Consider the following 13,424-nt stretch of genomic DNA (forward strand, 5'->3'; position numbering starts at 1 on the left):
TGTACGTCAGAAGAAATTCTGTGACTGGACAACTATCCTTAATATCAGTCCACCAAAACTTAGCAAACAATAGTAAACATCTTTAGGAACTTGGAACATTCATACCAAATTCAAGGCTAATCAGTTGAATTTCTACCAATTAGACCGTATTAAGCCTATACAACAAAATTATAACCGGGAAGTGATTTAATACGGTACGAGATAGATGTTTATGGACGAGGCGACGAAGGAGCCGAGTCAAGAATATCTAATCGAGTACCGTAGTAATAACTTCAATGACGCATATCGTAATATGTTTTTTTTCATACTGTTTTCGGTTTTAAATAAAAAGCAAAATTATATTAAAACATGAAATATCATATTGGATAATTTGATTATTGTCTTATTATTTAAAAAAATAAAAATTAACAAAAGTCTCTAAGGTAACATTGTAAACAAAGGCAGATACATTCACCTGGGGAATTTAAGATTACTGCAAAGTACAAGGATACCGTAAAGTGCCATTTTCCTGTACTGTAAAGTCGACTTTACAGTCGCCAGTGGACGCCAGTGGACGCGTGTATTTCTGTGACACCAGTGGTCGCGCGGTGTACTCCTACATGTGTACATTATTTCAGCTTTAAGCTATAGAATCTAATACTATAATTTCAAATTATGTAATTAACTGTACTGGAACAAAATAATCTTCCAATCATTTTTTACAGATAAGTAGTTTATTATAAAACATTGTCTTGATTTATTGAAAGAATGTGTCCGTAAAATCATATAATTTAAATTATACAGAAAAAGTCATCATAAGTCAGAAGTCAGACATCATTTTTAGAGGCGCTACTCATATACGTTTTGTAGTTGATCAACAACCCATTTCTGGCATTTACTGTACCTTTTTCTTGTAAATTTGCTTCTGGCACGGCCGTATACAAAAGACCTCCCATCAAACCCAAGACGATTTTGGTTAGTTTTGTAGATGAGTTGTAGTAGAGTTTTGACCCCTGCAACATTTAGGTCGTGGAAAAATAACGTTAGAAGCCATATTCGCGAGTTTCTAGCACTTTCATATTGTCGACATATTTTATCCAATATATCGACACTGAAATCTATCTCATTTTAATCGGTGATGATAACTGACTTCCTCTCATATCCAGAGGCTGGATCGATAGCTGAGTTACCATGCATGATTGAGATAACCAACACATCTTTTTTCGTTTTTGGTACATAGACTACCGTACAAGATTTTTGAAAACCGAAAAAACAACTTTGTTCTTCTCTCTCTGTATCTGCAAGATAGTTTGGAGACGTTTTTTATTGCGTAGAGTATTAATCATCATAATCTTCTTCATAAAGCTTTATTGCTAACGGTATTGAATTGAAACAATTATTAGAAGTAATGTTACGGTTTTATCTTGATATAGTCTGTACTAGTTTTAGTAACTACTAAATCATTATTAGAATTACTTTTTCTGGAAGGGCCAACTGACCGCTGCCCTACATATACTTCAAACACCCCATACAAGATTTGTAGCTTAGAAATTGCTTGCTAGGCATCTAAACCCTAAAACTACGATTCCCTCTAAATGTAACAAGCTGCTTATCTAAGGTAAGGTAGTATTCTTACAGTTGTCCAGAAACCTGTCAAATACTTCTTAAAAAGTAGCTACCTAATCAAGAGTCTTTCTTTCGTCTCTAGTGTAAATATTGTCAAGTCTAAGAAAACGTAACAAAAATCTAAACCTTTTCACACTCTTCGTCAGGTATATAGATTCCACCCCAGTACCCTAAGATTATTCCTCATATATATGTTAAGTTTATTCTCTCAGATTTTATTGCCTCATCAAGGTACTCTTCGTACTTTCAAAAATTTTCAAAATGATTTGATCATCACTCAAATACTAATTTAGATGTAAGAACTTGTTTCGCATTATCTTTGGGTCGTGGCTGATGTAAAATAGGAATTATTTTGTCTACCCAAATAAAATTCAGGATTTACAAAAGGACCTTGAGAAGGTTCCTAAGGTGGCAGCACTTGAGGGGCTGGTTCAAAGTCCATATTATCAGGTATATCCGGTGAAAATTCTTCTTCGATCATTTGATCTGATTGTTCAAAACTGTGATCTAACCAGAGGCTTAACTGCTCACGCGTTCACTCATGTCAGATTATATGTATGTTCAAATATCATGTCTAAATATCATAAAATCATAATAGTTGTACTAACTATATGTCACAATAATGTAAGAAAATCACATTCAAAAGTCACAGAAACAAAAAAACTGTTACGCGACTGGTCGCAATATGTACAGGTATACACCAAAACTACAGGCTTCCAGAAAATATTTAGCAACAATTCAGTGCATCACGAGAACTGGGCCAGTACTGAGATGTGGGGGAAGAGGTGTGGGGAAGATAGATGTCCGCTGAAGGTTGTCGGTATTGTCAACCGTCATTAGTAAGCAAAATAAAATACACCTGTACATCGCGTGACCACTGTAGTGTATTATTCCTTAGTCCATTGTTAAAATTTGTTCACGGAATGTTGCTTGAAAATCAGAAAAACCGTTTTCATGTTTTTCTTTGGTACATCTGTTTGTTATGTGTATTATAATATCTGCTTTATATATTATATATAATATGAGTCCATCCTGTTTCGAGTCTAAAGTGAAACTGTCGATATTATTGTTTTCAGGTATGAAAACCAATGTTCAAATGAAATGAACGTTGTTCAAAAGTACAAAACTATGATGGACATAGAAACGGACGTCCTCATGAGTGAAATTAAACGATTTCTCGTTGTACATCCTCCAGATTCAGAACGTGATCCCAAAAAACAAAGAAAAAGAGCAAGTCAAATGAGTTTAAAAGAAGAAGAAAAACAACCTCTACCGTTACAAATACTTTATTGCGTGTTTCAAGTAGATGCTGTCAAAAACTGGATGTTCGGGTTCGTAAAGCTATTTATTTACTTTTTATAAAATAGCAGAGAATTGATTCAATCTAAAAAACCAATTGATAAAATATACCTACTATTGAGAAAGTAACAAAACACATCAATGGAAATAAAATATGTATTATTCATGCACATTTACAGTTATTGTCCGTTTGTTCTTTTGATTAACATTGAAAAATTTTGTTCAATAGCCTTTTTTTGATAATATGAATGGAATGGAAGTATTGCCATAATACCTACTTGTCATAATTTTTTACTATGCATTGACCTTTGAACTCCTAGGAGTAAAGCAACAAGAATAGGAAACTAAATCCTTGAATTTTAAAGTTTTGTGGTAAAATAACATCATAAATGAAATTTGAATGTACAACTTTCACTACGCATGTGAAAATAGTAGTACTGATTCTCTCGTGTCTAAGCACTCAACGTGTACGTTTGTTGTGTGGTTAAAATTGTGACGATATGTCAGTAATTAGAGAAGACATCACTTGCAAGCTTTTGAAACATATAAAAGTGGTCAACGAAGCAGTTAAACATACCGAGCTGGGAAGAACTCCGCTCCCGGTCGGAACGGAATCTCTAGACATGCATTGAAAATCTGTCCGAGACAGCCTTCCACCAGCTATGCGGCCTATTTAGCGCCTGCTTGGCAAATTCATACTTTCCTCGATGTTAGAAATCCACCAAACAATTCTCATTCACAAACCCCGCAAAGGCTACGTCTGAATCTTACCTCCCTATATCGCTCATCAGTATTCTGGGTAAAGTACTTGAATGTCTGATCAAGGACACAATCTGGGACTTCTGTACCGAGATAATTCCAAAATTTCCATTCGGATTCAGACCCGAACACTCCACGCCCAACGCCATCACTAATCTTCAATATATCATAACCACTGAAGCAATGTACCGAAATCAGTACGCCTCTGCCATATTCATGGATGTCCAGAAGGCTTTTGAGCAAGTCTGGAATGCCAGGGCTTGTTAGACAGCTTTTGACTAAATTGATATATTAATATCTCACCAACCACTCCATCAGGGTCAAAGTCGGTTATTGCCTATCCAATCCTATCACCTCCCTTACCAGTGTTCCACAAGGCTACATTCTAGCCTAACTTCTTCACATCTTCTATACGTTTGATACCCTAGTCCCTCGTGACCCATCGTTAAAGGTCCATATGTATGCCAACGACACCGCACTAATAGCTCCCGCCCAATTCATGTAGAGGGGGACTCTCAATTCCCAAAAGACACAAGCCATGATCTTAAAACATCCGTATTCCGTGCCAAGCAACATCAACCACAAAACTTCAAATTGAGACTCTGGGAGAGAGGCTCGAGATCCACAGAGAAGCCGGGAATGAAATTCACTCACAGTCTCAGATGGACGGCCGATCTGAACTATTTTCTAAACAAAGTACGGAGACGAGTCTTATCGAGGCACTCGGAGGAGAATTTGGACGAACTCGTCCTGTCATTTTACTTCATACGTATAAAACCTTACTCGACTATCAACCTCCAACAATTCTTGACCTGCGAGCAATCCATTCTCATGTACTTCCAATATAGGTTCCGATTCAGCCACAGTAACACTGTTAATGTCAATACTGACATAACCTACATTTCAAGCCGTCTAAATGACCTCCAAGACGTCTAAGTAACCTCCAAGCCCGCTATATGATTCGTACCATCGAATCTAACAACTCCGCTGCCAAAGAAACTCTTCTCACCTTCTAGCTCGTCAATTTACGGTTCCTCGCCTCAAAACCCAGGAGGAAACTCTCCTATTCAACTCTTCCCCTGTTAGCAACAGTTTACGAAGACTACCCGAGAATTATCTTAACTTCCTAGATAATTTTCTCATAGCCAACAGATGAAACTATACCTCTCACACATCTTCGATCGTCGGTGTTTCCCTGTAACTTGATGAACCGGTTCTACAGTCAAATGGCCGACGATAGAGAATAATGCAGCCGCAGCTGTACCTGCTTCCTAATTACACATTTCCTCATTAAATAACGAACAAAAGAAACAAAAAAATGTAAAAATAAAAAATCCAAAAAAAAAAACAACAATAAAACAAAGAAAATTGGATAATATATTTCTAAACCTGAAAAACCGCTTTTTTAGGTTGAAGCTTTCCTCTTTTTTATTTTCTCGTCAAACCCAGCTTGGTAGTTGGTTTTTTTTCTTTTTTCAACCTGAGGCGATACAATCTTCACAAACAAAAACTACAAACCCAGCTCTGCAGAGTAGCAAGTCCTATATCAGGGCCAATTTCATTGAATCCTCCTTCCTTTAAAAAATTTCCTCATTCCACCCAAATATATCCAACGAATCTATTTCTCTCAGTTAAACATAGCAAAGATGGATGTAGATGAACTCTTTTTTTAATAGTTTAAGTCTTTAGCGATGCTTTTGTGGAATTTTAGCGATGCTTTTGTGGAATTTTAGCGATGCTTTTGTGGAATTTAAATCGAACTTTACCGTGAACATTTTTGGAAAATTTCAGAAGCTAACAAATTTAGTCAAAAACAGATGTGAAAATTAGTTCTTGACACCAAAACTTAACTGTAAAAGTTGGAAATTCATACTTTCTTGAAGTTCTAATATAGTTTGTTTGTTAAAATTTGTTTTTTAAAATATATAGTTTCAATTTCCTTCCATAAAATATATCACTTTCGTGAAATTTTTTGAGATAAAAGGTTTAAGAAAGATTTTGTGTGTCCTAATTTCACAATGGCAAAGATAATGAGGTAATTAAGGTAAAAAACATCAACAAATTAGGAGCATTCGAAATGTGGGTATATCGTAGAACCCTGAAGATACCATGGACTGCCAAAGTGAGGAATGAGGATATTCTCAAGCGTATCAATAAAGACCGTGAACTCTTTAACATCGAGAAGAAACGAAAGATTGCATATCTTGGCCATATAATGCGAGGCCATAAATATCAATTCCTTCAGCTGATAGTCGAGGGCAAGATTGAAGGTAAGAGAGGATTGGTACGGAAGAGGACGTCGTGGTTGCGGAACGTAAGGCAATAGACGGGTATACAAGATATTCAGACATTGATCCATACCGCTAGATATAGAGAAGCCATGAAAAATGTGGTCGCGAACATCCATTAATGGATAAGCATTAAAAGAAGAAAGATAATGAATAATAGATAATGATAAAGCAAAGATAATGATAAACTTTTTTCAAGTGACGGAATAACCTCCTCAACAATCAACCCTTAACACTGGCCAAATTTCAATAATAAATTAAACAAAAGTATGAGAATTCACATGAATGAATGAATCATAAATTAGCACTGGTTATAGTTTGCTGGAGAGGGATTCAATGACTGCTGGAAATGTTACGTTCTGTTCTCCAATGAATTCATAAAACAAAAACGTAGTTATTTCCGTTACCGTATTGTCTCTTTTTTCACTTAAATATTTCGATACTCCATTCATTGGTTGTTTTCCATTTGAGAAATATGTATTTGAAATATAGTATTTGATATTTTTTAGATTGTGGGAAGCTGTAAACCAGTATTTATTAACGGGAAGAGAAGAAATATCAAACCTAACGGATGAATGGGTGAAGATGCAAATTGAAAAAATAAAAGAGCGATTTGAATTAAAACTATCCTTTCATCATCCACGTTACGAACACATAAAATGTGCCATTTATGAGAAAAGATATAGAGAATTGATTTTGCATGACAAACTATTCAACTGTCACAAAAATGTAAGTAATTTTTTTGAGCACAAAAATTTCCCAAACTTCCAAACAACACCATATAATTATTCAATGACATATTAATCACATTTGAAAAAATAGTTTCTTGACTTTGAGTTTGTGAGCAGGCAACAATATCAACTTTTTATCACAAAACAATGGTCAAGACACGCTTTGGAGTTTCTCCAAGAAGTTTCTGTTAAAACTCTGCCACAGCCACCTTGTTTGAGGAATTTAAATCCCATCGTATATGTATGGAATATGATGGGTTGGCAATTGATTTGTACAATAAACACACTTTGGATAGATAATCCATGAAATTAAAGAGGCTTGGATCTAAGTGCTACAAATAGACCACCTCTTTTTGTCGATGCGTCGACGTATACATGATAATATTCAGTTTCTTGCTAAAGTTATAATTCCTTTTCTAATTATCAAAAAATCGGTTTCGATAAATTATGGGTGTTACATTCCTAAAATCACTGTGAAATGTACATAATATTAGAGAGAAAATATTACAATTTGTAGACAAATGCTTCTAAAAAATATAAAACAAACATAAAAATAACTGAATAAAAATACAAATAAAATAAAATTTCAATATAGGCTGAAGAAGAAGAATAAAAGCACAGTTAGTAACAAATTCATAGATAATAGTAATAGGTGATAATTAGTATAGTAAGTCCATAGCAAAATTAAACCAGTATGCAGCATGTCCGGAATTAATTATATTATTAGAATAGAAGTCGTTTACAAAGTAGAAGGCACTTTCCAGTAAATATGCCCTCAAATGATTGCGGAAAGCGGGAAACGTTGATATCGATTTAATTTCACTTGACAGGTGATTGTGCATTTTTTTGCATTGTAAACTATTGAGCCGTTAACTAATTCCAAACGTGGAGTATGTAGGTAAAGGCCGTGCTCCGCGTTTCTAAGTAGGTAGCCGTGCAACGATCTGAAAGCGTGCTTACGAATTAGGCAAACGGATTTAAAGATGAATATGAAAGGATGAATTAGAATTTTTCATCTTTCAAAGAAGTCCCTGCAGTGAGCCCTGCTGTTTAGTCCGAGTAAATATCTAACAGCTCTCTTTTGTAGTTTGAAGATGCGCTCAAATTGAGTCGCACCACATATACCTCAGAAGGGAAGGGCAAATCGGAGATACTACTCAATAAAGGCAGGAGGAACTTAATTTTTAAATAGGGCTGCAATATATAACGCCTATTTCAAGGAATTGTCCACAGCACTAAGAATTTTACAGATTGAACGACGTCAATGGTGGTGTTATTTATTAAAAAAGGCAGCAACGTATATTTATATGATAAAACTTTAGTTTTAGAAACGTTAAGACAGAGAAGATTTGAATTACACCATGATTTAAGGGTGATTAGGTCACTAGATATGGTTCTATGAAGTGGCTTGAGATCAGGGTTGCTCCAAGATAAACTAGTGTCGTCTGCAAATAGACATATTTTACCACTGATGTCTAGATAGGCGATGTCGTTTATAAACAAAAGAAACAAAATAGGGCCTAGTGCTGAGCCTTAGAGCACTCCACATTCTATTGGCTTACAAGAAGACATCATTGTATCAACCCTTACAAGCTTGACTTCTATTGGTAAGGTATGACTATGCCAGAGGTGTTCCCCTGAAACCATAGAACTGCAATTTGTTGATTAAAATATTACGATTATTACGATTGAAAGCCTTAGGAAAATTCACACAAAAATTGTTGCAGTGGAGTGATGGCTGTTTGCTACAAAAAAAGAACGACAAGCTGAGCTAGAATTGGAAAAGAAATGACCAAAAATTGAATATAAGAAATGGCAGTGAATTTTGTTACCTAACGGTATACGTTATTTACTCATAATTTGATGAAACAAATAAATATCACAAAAATATAAGTCAGCTATCTAGGTAATATATACTGAAGTTAATTAGCTGTGAAAGTGTTGATGTAGGTATTTCAGAGATCCATTTCCATGTCTCACACCACAGTGGAAACAATCCCACTCAAGCCATCCTAAACCGAGTCTTACAAAGAAAACATATCCTATATCAATAGCTTTCAAAATCAAATCAATCCACACAAGAAATCTAAATAAAAGACATCAAATCCAAAGATCTTTTCTCTGTGTATCATTTCGTTTTTTATAGTTTTCGTCATACATCAATAAACTTCTAAATTAAACCAGTTTTATTTATTATCTTATGAGACTTTATGTACGAGTATTATCAATATTTTCTCCATATGAAGCTATTGTAAATATTTATTAACATATCAATACTTTTCAATAAACGTTTGTGAATTACTGGTATTCCATCACTTCAATACTTTTGATAAAAGGGTATGGAGAGATCTGTAAATAATAAAAGTGTCACGAAAATATAAGCCAGCTATCTAGGTAATATATTATACTATAGTTAATTAGCTGTAAAAATGTTAATGTAAGTGTTTCAAAGATCTATTTTCACATGTCAGACCACAGTGAAAACAACTCCTCCCGAGTCATACAAAGAAAACAAATGCCATATCAGTAGCGTTCAAAATTAACCAATCCACACAAAAAGTCTTAAATAGAATATATCAAATCTAAAGATCATTTCTCTCTCTCTCTTTCTCTCATTACATTTTTGATGCTTTGACATTTGACATATCAATAAACGTCTAGATTAAACCTAACCTAACCAGTTAATTTTATTTACTGTATTATGATACTTGACGTATTATCAATACTTTCTTCATATGAAACTGTTGTAAACATCTATTAACATATCAATATTTTTCAATAAAAGTTTGTGAATACTTGGTATTCAATCCCTTCATTACTTCGGATAAAAGGGTATGGATAAATCTAAAATTTGACAAATATATGACATTCTTAGAAAATGACTTAAAGCACTACTTATATGTTGATATTATATGTCTATCATTAAATAAAATTAAATGGAATTTTCGGGGGGGAATATGATGATATTTATGTACATGTATAATAAGGTAATGTAATATCCCTTTTTTAATTAGGCAATAAACTATTTATATATCTCCTCCTGATGTAAATTAGTACTTTGTGAATTAATTATTTGTTAGCATATTCTTCTTCGATTGTTAAGTTTCCAATATTGAGTAGTTGGTTTTATGTATGTGCTTAATAGAATGACCTAAAAGATCTATTGTGCCTACTTCTCCACTCAGTTTTCAAATAAGAGCTAAAGATTATTTTTCATTATTTGATACATTTTAGAACATCTTTAGTTTGAGTAAATCTTGCACTATCCATTATACTCCGAGCTATGACATTATGTATTATTTTGTATTTAGCAAGTATGTGGATAGAAGTTTCATCGTCTAACAAAATCTAACCTTTCTACCACTTTGTTTCTTTCAGCTTGACAATTTTTAGTGCGAACTTACTCTGGCTACTGCATTTTCTGATTTCTACCCGTTAATATCTTCGCTTGTCTTAGCCCCACAAGTTGTAGAGTATTCCAATAATTTTTTGTTTCGGTTTCCGATTTCTTCTAATAATGTATCAGTGTTGATAAAGTGATCCTTAGCTTTCATTTTCTTCTGCTCCATCACGCCCTAGTACTTACAACACGACTACATCCTGCCTAGTTGCGAATTCCTGTGTATAAGTATTCACGACCCATTCTAGAACTGATTTCAGAAGAACTCAGCGCTTCAATGGTTGACCGGTTTCATGACTATAATCATCTGTCTTCTAAACAGTTTTTTTAGTAATAATATGAAACTATAGTTGTTTGGTTATTTTATTCTTTGATTAAAGAGTCAGATGCTTCCTTATTTCGTACAAAAATACGATATTTGTCCAAAAAGTTCAAGGGTTGCTACTTAAGTTTTGAGATAAACAAAACAAATATTTTCCATTAAGATCAATACACTTTTGTATGCCTCTGGATCAATTCAATGAGTTGTAAAGCACATGACTCATCAAGTCAATGTTTTGACTGTTCAAAAACGTTTTTGTTTGAAATGATGTGTGAGAGCTCGTATTGTTATAGTGAGGATTGCAATTCTTGAAGTCTTCTGCAATTGGTTTCCCTGATTTTTTCGAACACTTATGGCAAACAAATACTAATGTACCATTCAGAATTGATCCTTCTACATTGCTCTAATGGAACGGTGGCGATATTGCGAAAAAACAGACGAGCATTTACTTCGAAGTGTTTCGGCTACGAGAAACTTTTGTTGGATTTGGCTCGTCTTGAAAGACCCATACAGTCGTTATTTTTTCAGAGTGTTTGCACCAATTGACACGTGTTCTTTTTAAGCGATTGTCAAACTATGCGGCATCCAATGTGAAGAAATCTTTTTGACAGCAAAATGTTCATGCAAAACTACATGTAGGTATGCTTCAATCTCATTGTATGTCACATGACGATCGCACAGCATCGATGTTTCCTGACACAACAGCCGATTTTGGACGCCCTTCACGGAATTCATTATTTAGCGAAGGGTGACCAGGACTGAATTCGAAAAACCAGCAAAACACTGTGGCTCGAGATGGTGCTTTATCACCAAAGGTCGAAACGAGTTGATCGGCACACTGTTGTTGGTTTAATTCAGGTCGAAAGTCATAGAAAATCATCACACGTAAATATTCACGATTTAATTCCATTATTTTACCAAGATGTATGTTCCATGTATTTGTAAATCACTCAAATAGCATTTATATGATAAAACGTTCTAAGTCTATAACGACAGTGTCAGTTTTGACATATTCACATCAATGTTGCCATATCTCAACCCTTGTATCGATCTTTCTTACTTTCATATCTCTGAATCGTTATTATTCTTAAGACCCGGGAATGACAACTTTTGAAGTAACTACATTCACTGCGGTATGTACACTGCAGCACTGGAAGTCAACTTTTGGAATTGCTTTCAGTGAAGAACGTATAAACGTATAACGTTCATGAACTACGTTTGTGGCGACTTAATGATGACTTCAATCCCACAGAGGTCGATCGGGAGAAGAGATGAAGGTCTCGATACTTTTGGAACAAATTTAGTTTTAACATTAGTCATCATCATCATCAAGCCTATGAATCCTTTGAATTATCATTTCTATTTATAGTTTGTCATTTGCCTTGACTGCTTTTGTGATTATTTTCCATTCTTTTTGGTTCATATACTTTTTTATATATTTTAAATCCTCCGACTACAAAAGATCATAAACAAGAACATTGAACTTTTATACAATAAGTTACATATCAGATTGTTTCTACCTCAGCATTCATTATAAATTATCAAACATTTCGGTATTTTCTAGATACTGTTTTGTATTTGCTCAGGAGTTAACAGTTTTTCCTTCACGCCAATGGAGTTTCTGTTGCTTTTTCTTTCTTCTTGGAACCATGTGAAGTCCACAATTTGGTTTTGATGCTAGACGATCTATAAATTGCGGCTCAAGGCTTTTGAGATTATTTTGTTCACTATTGCATTATGTTTGTATATATCCCTTAATTAATTTTTTGATATTCCTGATACTATAAATATGACTGTGGATATATATTTGAGTTCACTCCTAGCGTAGATAGTTGATAATTTTTCTATTGTCCTCATGTTTATGCTTCCCAAAGAAAAAAAATACAGCCAGTCAGTTATATTGAAACAATATAAAGGTCACAGTAAACTTATGCCCTTATCTGATGCATCTGCTTATGAAATTTCAGTCTATTGAAAACAGAAAGAAACAATTGAAAGCTTACAAAACTACATACGAAGATGAATGCAACAAATGCTGCCAACAATATGAAGAAGAATGCCAAAAAATTATAAAGAAAATGACAGATATGAATTCATCTTACGAAGTCCACGGCTTGGGTCAAATGATCAAACCGCAGTTGCAACCTATTGAGAAGAATTTGAGAAAATTAACGAATGACTATTACTTGATGTGTACGGATTTTGTAAATGAAATGAAAATTTCAAATTACAAATACCTGAAGAGCTTAAAGTAAGATTGAAATTTTTATGGTTTTTTTAAGAATTAGATTAAGTATAAGGTAAAGATACGTGGATTGATTCTTATAGAATGCGTTCCATTTAACGCTGAAATTTCCAATCTATTAACGTAAAAAAGACGTAGACGTCGCGTCGTAAGCGAAATCTCTAGAACCCACATTTTAGGCTCACTATCTTACGGTTTTACATGCTATTTTAAATGAATAGCTCTGTTCGTAGAGCAAATTCCGAATCAGTTTAGACAACGATCGCATGCGCACTTTCAAAAATGTAGTTCGCGGAGGGGATGAAGTCATCGACTCACGAACGACAATTTTGAAAGTGCGCGTGCGATCGGTCCCTAAACTGATCCGTAATCTGATCTACAAACAAAACTGGTATTTAGAATGAAGTAGGATGAATTAAATTTAAACATTGTTAAAAGAAATGACTGCTCATCCTTGAAGAGGGTCAAATTTCAATATCAATTTAGAAAATTTATAAAGCAAATTAAAAGTTTTCTACACAATTGCATCGAAAATTCTTTGAAAGGTCCATCAGTTTAGCTTTACAGCTTTTTTTCGTCTTTCACCAACAAGAGAAATAAACTGATGATAAGCTGCACTCTGATCCAAAAATCAAGTTTAGAGAAATATTAGACATGTTTTAACTTATTAATTAGTTAGAGCAAGGTGAAGAGAATTATTGTTCATTGATATGGACTAATTTTAGTGCTTTGGGGTCATTAACAAATGCAACATTATGTAAGATTTTCAATAAAT

General features: G+C 34.2%; 1 protein-coding gene across 1 annotated transcript in view; it reads left to right on the forward strand.

Moving 5' to 3' along the window:
* The window catches only part of LOC130900635 (uncharacterized), a 66,369-nt gene that overhangs the window by 21,700 nt on the left and 31,245 nt on the right, over positions 1-13,424 (forward strand). The window contains exons 9-11 of the mRNA XM_057811376.1: positions 2,682-2,936; positions 6,461-6,680; positions 12,372-12,655. Coding sequence (XP_057667359.1) covers positions 2,682-2,936; positions 6,461-6,680; positions 12,372-12,655 — 759 coding nt within the window. The remainder of the gene's footprint in view (positions 1-2,681; positions 2,937-6,460; positions 6,681-12,371; positions 12,656-13,424) is intronic.

This window comes from Diorhabda carinulata, chromosome X, assembly GCF_026250575.1.
Source record: "Diorhabda carinulata isolate Delta chromosome X, icDioCari1.1, whole genome shotgun sequence".
NCBI lineage: Eukaryota > Metazoa > Arthropoda > Insecta > Coleoptera > Chrysomelidae > Diorhabda > Diorhabda carinulata.